At 40.9% G+C, this 13392-nt stretch overlaps 1 protein-coding gene across 2 annotated transcripts in view; it reads right to left on the minus strand.

Annotated features, from left to right (window-relative positions):
* Positions 1-10193: 10193 nt before the first annotated feature.
* Positions 10194-13392, minus strand: part of WASHC3 (WASH complex subunit 3) — a 41099-nt gene continuing 37900 nt past the window's right edge. Inside the window, exon 7 of one of the 2 annotated variants that reach the window (XM_037068076.1) lies at positions 10194-11535. In XM_037068076.1, coding sequence (XP_036923971.1) covers positions 11451-11535 — 85 coding nt within the window. In that variant the 3' untranslated portion in view covers positions 10194-11450. The remainder of the gene's footprint in view (positions 11536-13392) is intronic. The other variant, XM_037068075.1, reaches the window with a different exon arrangement.

Raw genomic sequence — 13392 nt, forward strand, 5'->3', positions numbered from 1 at the left:
TTTAATGGGTAACACAACTGATTGAAGCTTCGGCTCCTGAAGTTATCGGTAGATTTAGTCAACCAGAGGCACCTTCAATTTATGTAGGTCATCTCTAAAGATTTTTTCCCCCTAAACATTTTAGAAATATTATGGGTGAATGTTAACCACACCAAGATGGATGTAGAAGAGAATAGTTGTATTTTGAGAACTGGAGAGAATTGATAATGTTCTTGGCATGTTGGGGAAATGATTAGAATTGAAAGAGAAATACTGTATTGAGGGCAATGCTGAGAGAAAAGAGGACCTCATTGATTCAAAAACATTTATTGAATGTTTACTCTCCGCCATGCTCTGTTCTATGTGCTACCTTAATTCCCAGGAGCATACCTTTTAATTAAATGAAAAGCTCTCAAGTTGAAGCACTGAAGTTTCACTTAGGGTCATGAAGAAGTAACAGGGACCAGATTTGCCCTCCCTCCTCAAACAACTAAAACCCAGGTCCAAATCTCTGAAGCTTTTCAGACATTGGAAGACAGGCAGTGGAGGATGAGAGCTCTGAAAAAAAGGTTGGGGAACAACCCAACCATGTGAGCCTGAAGATCGCCCTAGTCTGCTGCCTGGTGAGATTCTAGGCCACTACACAGGGAAGGGAAACCCAGCAGAGTGTGGTGATCTTCTTGAGTTGAGGAGACAGAGTTCAGAGTACAGAGAGGCCAAGGCAGCTAGACTTCGTGGGGCAGAGCACTGGAGAAAAGAAAACTGTAACCAGCGAGAGCTCCAGATATCCACGGAGGGTCCCCTGAAGTGTTTATTTATTTATTTTATTTTTTAAAAAGATTTTACGTATTTATTTTTATAGGGAGGGGAAGGGAGGGAGAAAGAGAATCAGAGAAACATTGGTGTGCGAGAGATACATTGATAGATTGCCCCCCCCATGCCCCCAACTGAGGACTTGGCCCATAGTCCAGGCATGTGCCCTGACTGGGAATCCAACCGGCAACTTTTGGGTTCACAGGCTGGTATTCAATCCACAGAGCCACACCAGCCAGGGAAAGTCCCCTGAAGTTTTTAGCTGAATAATAGCTAATGCATGGGTTTGCAGAAACTATCAAGGCCAAAGAAGCCACTGGAAAGAAGCAGTGGATCAATCATTGGAACACACAAAGGGCTGGGAATAGTTTATATTCATCCTAGCCAGAGCAGAAAGACTTCTTAACACATCAGGAACTGTGGAGAGCCTTCAGGAAAGTGTTGCTTCAATAGTTGGGTCAAATTAGCCCTATATTAAAGGCTGTTTTGCACCCACCAAAAGAAGTTTAAGAGCAAACCTCGAAAACAGCAAACTATTTCCAAGTGATTTAACTATATCCTATTGCAAAACCCTGAATGTTGAAAACATTACTAACACATCCAGGACCTCCCCAAATATTAAACTTACAATGTTTGACAGTAAATAAAAAATTACCACTGAAACTAAGACAAATAATGTTGAATGTAAATAGTAATGGGAAGATAAAATTTAAAAAAATTACAGGGTGCAGCACAAATAATGACCCTTGTTTATTACACAAAAATCTTTTATTACTGAATTCTAAGCATGTAATTTGGTAACATAACACTATCACACTTAAGCACATCATATGACATTTTAGGTGAAATGTTCAAATTGCTGTTCATCTCGTGCAAGACATTCATTCACGTACCCCACCAACCACACTCAATGGCGGTACTTCTGCTGGCCCCTGTATGTTACTAGGTATGCAAAGAAGCAGGAACATAAGATACAAAATGAGAAGAAAATCTGTAGAAATAGGCTCAGAAATGACATAGATGATGAAGTTAGTAGACAAAGACATTAAAACAGCTGTTTTAAATATATCCCGTATGTTCTAGGAGTTAGAGGAAAGCAAGAGTGTGACAAGGAGAGAAATGGAACATACCTAAACAGACTCCAGTCAAACCTCTATGGTTTAGAAGTGAACTGAAATGGCCTGGGATTTGCAGCAGATTAGACATAGCAAGAAGAAAAGATGAGTGAATTTGAAGACTTCAATAGAAACTATCCAAAAAGAAATACAAAAATAAATAGTGAGCTGTAGGACAACACCCAGCAGCCTAACATATGTGCAATGGGAATTCCGGGAGGTGAGGAGAGGCAAGTTGACATAGAAAAACATATTGAAAAAAACAATGGCTGAAATTTTTATTTATTCAACAAAATATATACGAAGTATCTGCAGTGTACCTGGAGCTGGATGTCAGATGGTGAGAGTTACAAATGCTACCCCCAGAGCTCAGGTCTGGCCAGAAAGCCAAACAGGTATGTAAGCAGTGTGATAAATGCTACCTGGCCCATGCTGATGGTGGCCACTACCTCCCACTTGAGCCACTCTTTAATGTTGGTTTCCATGGCACCATCCTTTCTTTCTTTTTTTTTTTAAGATTTTTAATTTATCTTTAGAGAGGAAGAAAAGGAGAGGAATATCAATGTATGGTTGCCTTTCGTGTGCCCCTTGCTGGGAACTGGCGTGCAACCCAGGCATGTGCCCTGACTGGGAATCGAACCGTGATCCTTTGCTTCGTAGGCCCATGCTCAATCCACTGAGCTACACTAGCCAGGGCAGCACCATCCTTTTTTAGGTCCTGTTCTCCTTTTAATTCTGACCATGTCTTAACACCCTTAGTACTGGCCTGTTCTTCCTCCACCTGTGCCAGGAGTTGCGTGTGTTTCCTCCTGGTTATTTCCTTGGCCTTCTTCCCAATCTATATCTCAAGTTTCCTTCATGAGCTCATTTGTGTCCACGGTTTCATTTATGTACTATGGGCTGATAGTTCCAAATCTATATCTTCAGCCCAGATTTTTTCCCCTTAATTTCAGACTTGCATTACCTACTGAACAGCCTCACTTGGATGTTCCCAAGTGCTCCAAAGTAAACAGTCTCAAATGAAATAATTTACCCTAAACCTGCTCTCTTCTGCACCCAATTTAGTCAATGGTATGCAGTCATCATTGCCTTAAATCTGGGCATCATCCTTGATGTCTCTCTCCTTCAAACCGCACATCTTGCTGGTCACCAAATCTTGTCGATTTGCTCCTCTGCATTTCTCAAGCAGGTCCCCTTGTTATCCCAATAGTCCATGGTTTAATTCAATTCTATCATTTCTCTTTTGGATTCATTAGTCATATCTCCCTGATTCTGTTCTTAATTTTTTTCAATCAGGTCCACATAGCAAAAAAGGTGATCTTTCTGAAGTACGATCCAATTATGTTACTTTCTGTTTGCCTTTTGATAGTTCTGCATAGACTTTTAGATAAAACTCAATCTCCCTCTCATGCACCACAATGCCTTATTCTACCAGACTCACCTCTCTTTCCATACTGAATTTCTTGGTTCTCCCGATGACCTCTGGCATCTCATCCATCACGGTATTGGCACATGCTTCTCCCGGATCTTGCCCCCTCCTGCTGATGACTCCTCGTGGCATCCTGTAGTGCTCAGATCTGACGCTGCTTCCCTGACAGTCAGCTTCTCTAAACTGAGATTAGGTGTCCCTCCTCGGTACATCCGTAAAATATTCCACATGTGTTCTTATGAAGCATTCATCTTGATTTCTAAAAAGTATTTGTTTTTCCCATCACCAGATTGTGAATACCTCCCAACGCTCTCTATTCTATCCTCCTTCCTTGCTTAATTTTTCTTCAGGTACTCATCACTACCTGGCGTACAATATATTTTACTTATTCGTCGGTTTCTCTATCCCAATAACAATGCAAGCTACTTGAAGGTGGAGACTTTGGTCTGTTTTATGCATTGCAGTATCCTGGACACCTATAACAGCACGTGATGCATAGTTAGCACTTAATAGTCACTAGTTATATAAACACATAAATCTTTGTCCTTGGCAATCTAGCAACCTAGCACATGGTAGCTGTTGTTAAACTCGGCTGCAACCTTGTTTATTCATTTGTCCCATTTTCAAGGGAAGATTTTATGGTAACACGTTCCTTAATTAGGTTCTTAGGTTCTTAGGTCCTGGCATGATTTTAATCATTTTGTTAATTGTGGTAAAATATACATAACATTGAACAGTTTAACCATTTTTAAGTGTGTGGTTCAGTGGCTTTAGGTACATTCACATTGGTGTGCAATCACCACCACTATCCTTCTCCAGACCTTTTTCATGGCCCTCAGCTGAAACTCAGTACCCACCGAACACTAATTCTTTATTCCCCTCCCCTCCCAGACTGTGGTAACTACCATTACCCTTTCTGTGTCTATAAATTTGACTACACTAGATACAAGATCTCATACAAGAAGAATGATACAATATTTGTCCTTTTGTGTCTGGCCTCTCATAATATCTTCAAGGGTTCATCCCTGTTGTAACGTTATCAGAATTTCCTTCCATTTTAAGGCTTAACACTCCATTGTATGTATGTATTACACTTTGCTTATCCATTCACCCATGGACGGGCATTTGAGTTGTTTCTACCCTTGGGCTTTTGGGAACTATGCTGTTTGAGACTCTACTTTCACTCTTTTGGGTCTATACCCAGAAGTGGATCTGCTGGACCACGTGGCAATTCTGTGCTTAATTTATTTTCAGAACTGCTGTACTAGTTCCGCAGCAGCCACACACTTTTACACTCCCACCAGCAATGTTCAAGGGCTCCAGTTTCTCCGCATCCTTTGTTTTGTTTTATAATAGCCATCCTAATGAATGTGAGGTGATACCTAATTGTGGTTGTGATTTCCATTTCACTAATGATTGAGATGTTGGGTATCTTTTCATGTGCTTATTGGCCATTCATATGTCTTCTTTGGGAAAATACCCATTCAAGTCCCGTGCCCATTTTTTATCGAACTTATTGAGATCACCTTGGCTAATAAAATTATATGTTTTAGGTGTACAATTCTATAATAATAAATAATCTGTATTATTACAATCTGGATATTGTATTGTGAGTTCACTACCCCAAGTCAAATCTCCATCTATCACCACAGTGCCCATTTTAAAATTGCATTAGTTGTTTTGTTGAGTTCTAGGATTACTGGTTTCATTATATATTTATAATCGATTATGAAGTTTAGTTTGGCTGGATGTAAAATATTTAGCATGCATTTTCTTTTAAAAAATATTTTAACTATGTTATGCCATTGTCTTTCAGTATAAACTATTGCTATCAAAAATTTGATGACAATCTAATGTCACTTCATTTAGAAATGACTTGTTTTTTTTCCTTTTTGATTAGATGCTCAAAGGATTTTTTTCTTGTTGTCCAAGCAGCTTAATAAAATGTCTTGATATTAGCTGTTCTAGATTTACTTCTAAGCTAGGTATAGAGCATGCCTTCACAATATATGAGGTCTGTCCAGAAGGTATCCAGCCAAGTCATATGAAAAATAGAGACATTTATTAAAGAAAATACAAGATACAAGAAAAATTGTATATAGGACAACGACACCTCAGTTCCCTTCAAGTTAGGCAACTTGGGACATCACACAGTTCTTCCAATCACCATTAGCTGCCCCATCCTAATTTCCTGAGCCTCATCATTTGAAATTCTTCCTTTTCAAAGGCGGTTTTAGTTTGGGGAAAAGCCAGACATCACAGGGCACCAAATCTGGGCTGTAGAGGGGCTGAGTGACCTGGGTGATACAATGTTTCATCAAAAATCCTGCATGAGACATGATGCATGAGCAGGTGCGTTGTTGTGACGAAGTTGCCAACCACCAGTTGCCCATGGCCGCGGCCTTCTGAATCATCCAAATAGTTTCCATGGAGGAATGTTCACACTTAACACAAAATTTGAAGCATACTCATTGCTCTACTTGCTCAGTCATTTTGAATGTGACAGCCACACAGTACATGTGCTCACTCAACTGGCATCTACTGCCCCTGTTTACTAGTGCAGCAAGGTTGTCATTGCTCAAATATGCTCTTCCAGTCCACTTTCCTTGGCTGCCAGGTTACACAGGAGTCTCGCAAAATGTTCCTGTTATATTAACAATGGCCTTAAGCAGGATAACTAATGACAAGTTTCAGCGGACAGAAAATATTGTCCTTGATTTGGGAAGAGATAGCTTAGTCCCTGGAAGGATTTTAGAAACTAGCTAACACGTAGGTGGCTTTAGTGGCCATCCTTTTGTTTATTAATCTTATCAACAAGAAAGGTAAGAGGGAATGTTTTTGAAAAGACATTCTGGCACTGCTGAAGCAGCTGTTAAAGAATTAAATTGTGGGAATTGAAGTTCTTCATGGATCCTGGAACTCAAGCTTGTTTTCGAGAAGCACTTGATCAGAAACAAAAGTTTCACTAAATGTTATGCTGTCTGGGCACTCTTCGAGCGCACATGGACACAATTTATTCTCTTCCAGGAGCCATGCTCTGGTTCAGATATAAAAGTTTCACAGAAAAGCTTTGCGGGGTATGTGTAAAAGGAAACATTTAAAATTGTATTATAATTGCAACAGACTATAAAGATATAGATTTAGTCATTGTTTATCCTTGGGTCATTTTTGGAAGATTTTAAAAACTAAAAAGTTTAAGGAAAAAGTTCTGGAAATCTTGAGTGTGGCTTACCATCCAATTTGTCTTCATATCCAAGAAGAAAATTATACATTTTAAATCAAAGTAAGTCCGGGATATTTTGGTATTTTAGAGGCAGCCATGTCTGTAGCTGTTGCCATGGCACCTACAAAATATCCTCCGGCCCACCTTGGATTTCAGCCATAGCTGAGAACTCCACTCCATCTCAGATTCACCTTCTGGTGACAGCAATCCATCTCAAGTAAGGGCCCCATTTCTCCACTTTGTGACAAAGTGTCATTTCCAAGGCTATGGGAGCCCCTTGGGTCTATATACAAGTATGTCGCATAAATGTAGAGGAGTAACACCGTTGACCAGTGGGTCCATGCCCAGTGGACAGATGATTCAGCCTCTGGTCCATCTGGTAGACAACTCTGGGAAGGACTTGCTCATTTCTGAGGTGGTGCCTGGTCCTGGAATCAAGTCCCAAGCTCGCCAGTGGCAATCTTGATCATATACCCTTATGCTGTATTTTCTTCCCTATGTCATTCTTCCTGTTCTCTCACTCCTGCTTCCTGGAATTAAGTCATAAATAAACTACTTGCTTCCAAGTATTTGTCTCAAGGTTTTGTTTTTTTTAGGAGGAACATAACAAAGAACTTTGGTATGAGAATGTCCCTGGTAAGCAGACCCCTAGGATAGGGTCCTGGAACTGGATCACTTCCTATTTATTGCTAGGATGAGCAGGATGGTGGTCGTCTCCGATGTGTATTACAGTTCCTAACAATCCCCTGGGGGAGGCAATGGGTTATCTAGAAGCTGTGCCACTAGAATTATTTGGGGTTATAGGATTAGCTAGCATCTGTTGATTGCCTTAAAGGACTTGAAAAAATAACTGACTCAGATCAGCCAACAATCATCTTAGGGTACGCCGAAAGCCAAAAGGCTACGCCGGCAGTATATAAAGAGACCACTATCTCTTCCGCCACAGCACAGCTTTGTGCCCAGCAGAAACTGAAAATCTGACCATATGTGACATCAAATGATTAACTGGAGTTGCCCATCGTGAGTGGGGTGTTATCAGTTTCACCAAATCAAAAGGTCACAGTAGCAATCCATCATCCGTTGGAAGTGATACATTGGGATCAAGCCTGAGTAAATCCAGACTTGGTAAGTCCAGCCTGAGGAAGTCCAGGTAAGTTTAAAGGACAGATGGCCTAGATTCCAAATCACTTGCCTCTTTTGCACTCGTGCATCTTAGTCAACTACTTCTAGGACTTCATGGGGGGACTCCCTATGGTTAGTTGCTTCAGTTACTTATCCATACGCTAACACTATACAATAAAAAACCAGATCTTTAGGAGAATCAACAATGAGCATTTATTACTCACACACCTAGGGCAAGCTGGAAATTCACTAGACAGATTTTCTGATCTTGACTGGACCTGCTCATGGCTTGGGATTGGTTGCTGAGTGGCCGAAACACCACTTCTCTCATTCTCCACCAGACTATTCCGATCGGGTTCTACGTCAGTGGCAGAGACGGCAAGATCAATCGCCCAAGCATTTTTCAAGCCTCTGCTTGAGCCAGATTTGTTGACTTTCTGTTGACCCAGGGGAAATCACTTGGCTAAGTTCAGAGTCAAAAGGCGAGGCAGGATGTTGCACCCAGGATGAGAAGGCAAGGCACAATTTTATGGCACAGGGCATGGAAGGCAGGGAGAAGTGAAGATCTGAATCTATGTTTGCAATATTATCATACTGGATGACAGAGAAGGAAAACGTGGTCCTTGTTAATTGGATGAACCAGCCTGCTATGCTGAATATGTTGGTGTGGGCCAGACATGGGTGGCTTATACATTATAGCCTCTCTCAGAGGCAGACCTAAGGATTGGCAGTGAAAGAAAAATCTTGCTGATGGACAGAGCCTCAAATGGTGCACTTGATGAGTGAACAATGATGGAGAAAGAGATAGCTTGAGTTAAGAATACACACAATCTTATCATGGCAAAGTGTACCAACTTTCGTATCATGGCCTCTCAATACGAGAGCACTCCCCCGAAGAGGCAAAGATTAGGAGGTCAGAGTGATCCCTTCAGGTTTCAGCCAGCCTGTCCCTGACCACTCCGGGCTAAACAACATGCCCACGAATGGAGCAATGGTGGTGGCAGACATGTAGGCTAATTGTGGGCCCAGCACCTTGGGCTTTCTCGCAGTAGAAGTCATCTAGTTACCACCCTGTCAAACACATGATCAGCAGCAGAGACCAAGGGTTTGGTTCCATTCCTTCAGATTAACCAGCCACTTGGCAGCAAGTTGTTGGTATTACTTTCCTTCCACCTCAGAGGAAAAAGCAATTCTTTCCTTTGTAACTAATACGTACTCTTCTGTGGGCTTGCCCTAGTACTCGGCAATCATTACTATCTGATAGTCTACGGAATGTCTATTACTAACATGGTATCTGGGATTACATTGTCTCAGATCAAGGAACTGTTTTGTAGCAAGTGAAGAATGACATAAATGATTGGATCCATGGTCCCACCATACACACTATTGTCCAGAAGCACTCAGTCTAATAGAATAATGAATCGTCCTGTTACAGAGTCACCTTAGGTCCCAGCTCAGAGACATCTTACAGGGTTGGGGTGCTGTTTTCCAGGATGTGATACATGCCCCATGCCAAAGGCCACCATATCATGCCATGTCCCCAGCTACTAGAATCCATGTGCCCAGTAACCAAAAGGCTAACGCTGCCAAATGGTCCCATTGGGCTGCTCTATGGGACAACAGGCAAAAAAAGAGTTAATATGTTGGCTACCATGAGCTAGAATTGTGACTACAAAATGGAGGATACATCTGGAATCCAGGTAATTTGTTTGGGCACATCTGATGCTTCCAAGCTCGGTGAGGACAGCAGAGACAATTGTGACAATCATAGGCTAAAAAGGGCCAAGTCACCAAGGTCCCATATCCCTGAAGGGATGGAGGTCTGGGTCACTACACCAGGCAATCAAACTAGAATTTCTGGCAGAGAGCAAGGAAAATTTCCAATGGGTGGCGGCGGCGATGATGAATGTGAGTTTTGGCTTTGGGTTCAGCTGTAGCAACAGGAAATGTAGTTTGTCTCACTAATCCTCCTGTGTAGTTTTATACACTGGCTGGCCATCACCTTACGGACTTGGTGATGGAGTGGACTTAACATGGGACTCAAGCAGTTCTGAACAGGCAAGGGTAAACAGCAGCAAATACCTCTGGCTCCACATCACATCCCTTGTCGACTTGTGAGATTAGCCACAGCTGCACTAGACAGTTCTGAGCTCAGATTTTTCCTTCTTTTGCTGGTGAAATCCCATAGGTGTGGGCCATACATCTTTCTGCTTTCTGTTCCAAGTCCTTTTTCAACACTGGGGAAGCCTCCACTTTCTCATACAAAAGCAGAGTCCGGAAGTGCAGGGGTAGTTAATGTTTCTGGAGGTCACTCTCAACTAATGGGGCATGGAAACTGGTCAATAAACAATCCCATCTGTGTTGGGAGGACAATGTAGGAAGCATTCTTCAAGCTTCTCAGCGGGGCTTGGAACATCAGCCCCAAACAGCAAACTTGATAACAAACCTTTGCGTGGATTTCCAGCCCCCTCCTTATCTCTCTGTTCTCTACTTTTGCTTCTTGAGATTGCCACACAAGTGACCTACATACATCCAAGTCCTTTTCTCAGGGTCTGCTTTCAGGTAGCCTATACTAAAATAAGAACCATTAATCAAGTGCATTTTATATATCTTTCCATGTAAGTACAGTTGGCTCTCTATATCTGCAGATTCAGCATTTGTGAATTCAACCAACAGTGGACTGAAAAAGTATATATTTAATTTACACTGTTGCTGAGGTGTACCATGTAGTTAGGGTTACGACAGATGGGTCTGTACCGAGCATGAAGACTTTTGTCTTGTCATTATTTCCTGAACAACATAAATACTACTCACCTAGCATTTACATTTTATTTGGTATTATTAAGTAATCCTGAGACGATTCAAAGTTTATGGAAAGTATGTAGGTTACTGGCAAGTAGTATGTCACGTTATATGAAGGACTTGAGCATCCATAGATTCTGGTACCTCCAGGAAGCCAACCCCCCAGGGATGCTGAGGGTCAACTGTATTTTAGAGATTTTCTAGACTGTGTGCAAATTAATTATTCACTAAGAATTATTTACAAGGTGAGGTGAGAACATTTTAAACCTGTGCAGACTGAATATATTTTTTCCTGTTTAGGCAATAAAAAAGCTGATGACAATGATGGTTCTCACTCTAAACTACAATGAAATTACCTTCTGTTCAATTTCTATCTGATAAAAAATAAGAATGTCTAACTTTGATAGTATAAGAGCTAATGGCCAAGTGGGGAAAAGCTCTATAAGCTAATAAATACTACCAGTAAGTTTCATAGCCTTACTTATATGATATACAAACTTTAAGTTGCCATGGAAAACTTCAATCCAATATTGTTTTCTGCCAGAAATTTAACAAGTTGTAGATACAAATGCACATACTTTTCTTGCTAAAATATTCATTGAAAACTGAGTAACTGTCTTAGCCAAGTTCACTTTTTTTCATCTAGTCAGTTTTTTTATCACTAACCTCACATTGACTTTATATTAAATGCTCATTGCATCCCTGCAATTTTCTATCCTTAGTATTTGTAGCATTAATTGAACTTTTTAAGGCTACTTTATTTTTCAGTTCAGGGATCTTTATTTTAGTAACGAGACATATTGTGAGGTTGTAAGTGGTTAATTATTATTACTTTAACACAGAGAAAGCTTGGTGGTGACTATTTGGCCATTTGTTGTTTCTGTGAAGAAGAGTTCCAGTTCAGGTTGTTTCCAACAGAATAAATTTATGCCTTTATGTGTATATGTAATTGTTATCAAAATTAAACTTAGTCACTGAAAGAAGATTCACTATCTGAACTTTCTTCTGTATTTTTTTCACCTTCTCCATTAGGCACTGGAGCATCTGGTCTCCTGAAAGGAAAAAAAATTTTAAAGGTTTTTCCAGTTGAAAAAAGCACTTACTAACTATAAATTAGGTTCATCCTAGAATATTGCTTCTAATAAATCTGCCAAGTCTACACCCTGAACTGAGAGACTCCCATGCTCCACCACAGCCTGCGTCTCTCGGGCGTCTCCGGCACCACGGGGATTAAGTGCCGTTCCTGTACAGGCCGCGGCACTGCCTCCCCTGCCAGTCCTTACACGGTGTGCTGCTTCAGCACTTTATGGTTCTCATCACCATGGAGACCCAGCTACAGACAGAGATGCGATCTGGGGAGGCTGGCGTGACCAGGGCTAAACCCATGCAGCCTCCAAGTGTCCCGAACTGCAGAGAAAGGAAAGCTAGCAATGGAAAGAAGAGGAAAATCTTCATGTTCAGGAAAGATGCAGGGAGAAATTTTTTAAATGGAACCATGTTCAAGAATGGTTATTAAGAAACACAGGCAATATAGAAATTTTGTGCAGGTGAAGGTTGTTCATATTTGTTGAATATTTTCACTTATATGTTTTATCTTCAGAGAATAAATATAAAAAGTATGAGCTGGTAAAAACAGTGTCTCAAAGATTCATTAGGCACCATAAGGAAATTGGAGAGTGGTTAAATGTCAACTTTGCATGGCTGTGCTATAATAAACCAAAATAAAATGTTAATACAGTCATTAGAACAGGCAAGTAGATGGACACTTGTGAAGGGGTTTGGGATGTGAGTAGGAGTTCGCTAGAAACTACAAACGTGGGAATGAGTGGGGGTGGGATACCAGGGAAAGGAGGCCGGATGGGAGTGGTGTGATGCTGCACGCCGGGGAACTCTAGAGCGTGACGTGCACGGGGCAGGGGAGTAGACGCGACGGGGTCACCTTTGGCAGGAGTAGCACGTGAAGGATGGGGAAAAGTGATACAAAATACAAGTGTTCACTGAAATTGCACAACTAAGTTTGGCATCCTTAAGCAGTCATTTATTTCACATTTACGTTGTGATGTAATCACCACCACCATCTCCAGAACTCTTTCCATCTTGCGAAACTGAAACTCTATACCCATTAAACAATAACTCTCCGCCCTCCCTTTCTCTCCAGCCTCTGGCGACCAACATTCTACTTTCTGTCTTTGAATTCGACTATTGTAAGTGGAATCATGTAGCACTTGTCATTTTGTGACTGGTTTATTTCACTTCTTATAATGATGGCCCTCAAAGTTCATCCATGTTATACAGCAGGCACCAGAATTTCCTCCCTTTTTAATGCTGAATAATGTTCCACTGTGTGCATGTTATATTTTGTTTAATCATTCATCAGTGGATGGGCATCTGGGTTGTTTCCACCTTTGGGCCACTGTGAATAACGCTGCCATGAACAAGACTGTACAAATACAGGGTGCCCCAAAAGTAGGCTTATAGTTGTTCATATGGGAAATAATACAAAAATTAATCAATAATAATGCAAAAATAAATTCCATGTTTTGCATACTCACAATTGCAAACCCACTTTTACCTGCCCCCCACCTGTACATGCCCAAGTCCTGGCTCTCACTTTGTATGGTACATGCCCGGAAGCAGACGTGGGGAATTAGCTGGTAGCCCTAGGATGAACTTTTTGAGGTTTCCCATAGTGGCTATATCACTTACACACATACACAAGTGTTCCAGTTTCTTCATATCCTTGCCAATACTTGTTATTGTCTATCTTTATTCATTTTTTAAATTTGAGATATAACTGATATAATATTGTATTAGTTTTAGACATAGAACATGTTTTATTTGTATATATTGCAAAATGATCACGCAATAAGTCTAATTGATATCCATCACCATATATAGCTTCAAAAGAT

This window comes from Sturnira hondurensis, unplaced genomic scaffold (genome assembly GCF_014824575.4).
Source record: "Sturnira hondurensis isolate 20B ecotype Veracruz unplaced genomic scaffold, ASM1482457v3 Scaffold0017436, whole genome shotgun sequence".
Classification (NCBI taxonomy): domain Eukaryota; kingdom Metazoa; phylum Chordata; class Mammalia; order Chiroptera; family Phyllostomidae; genus Sturnira; species Sturnira hondurensis.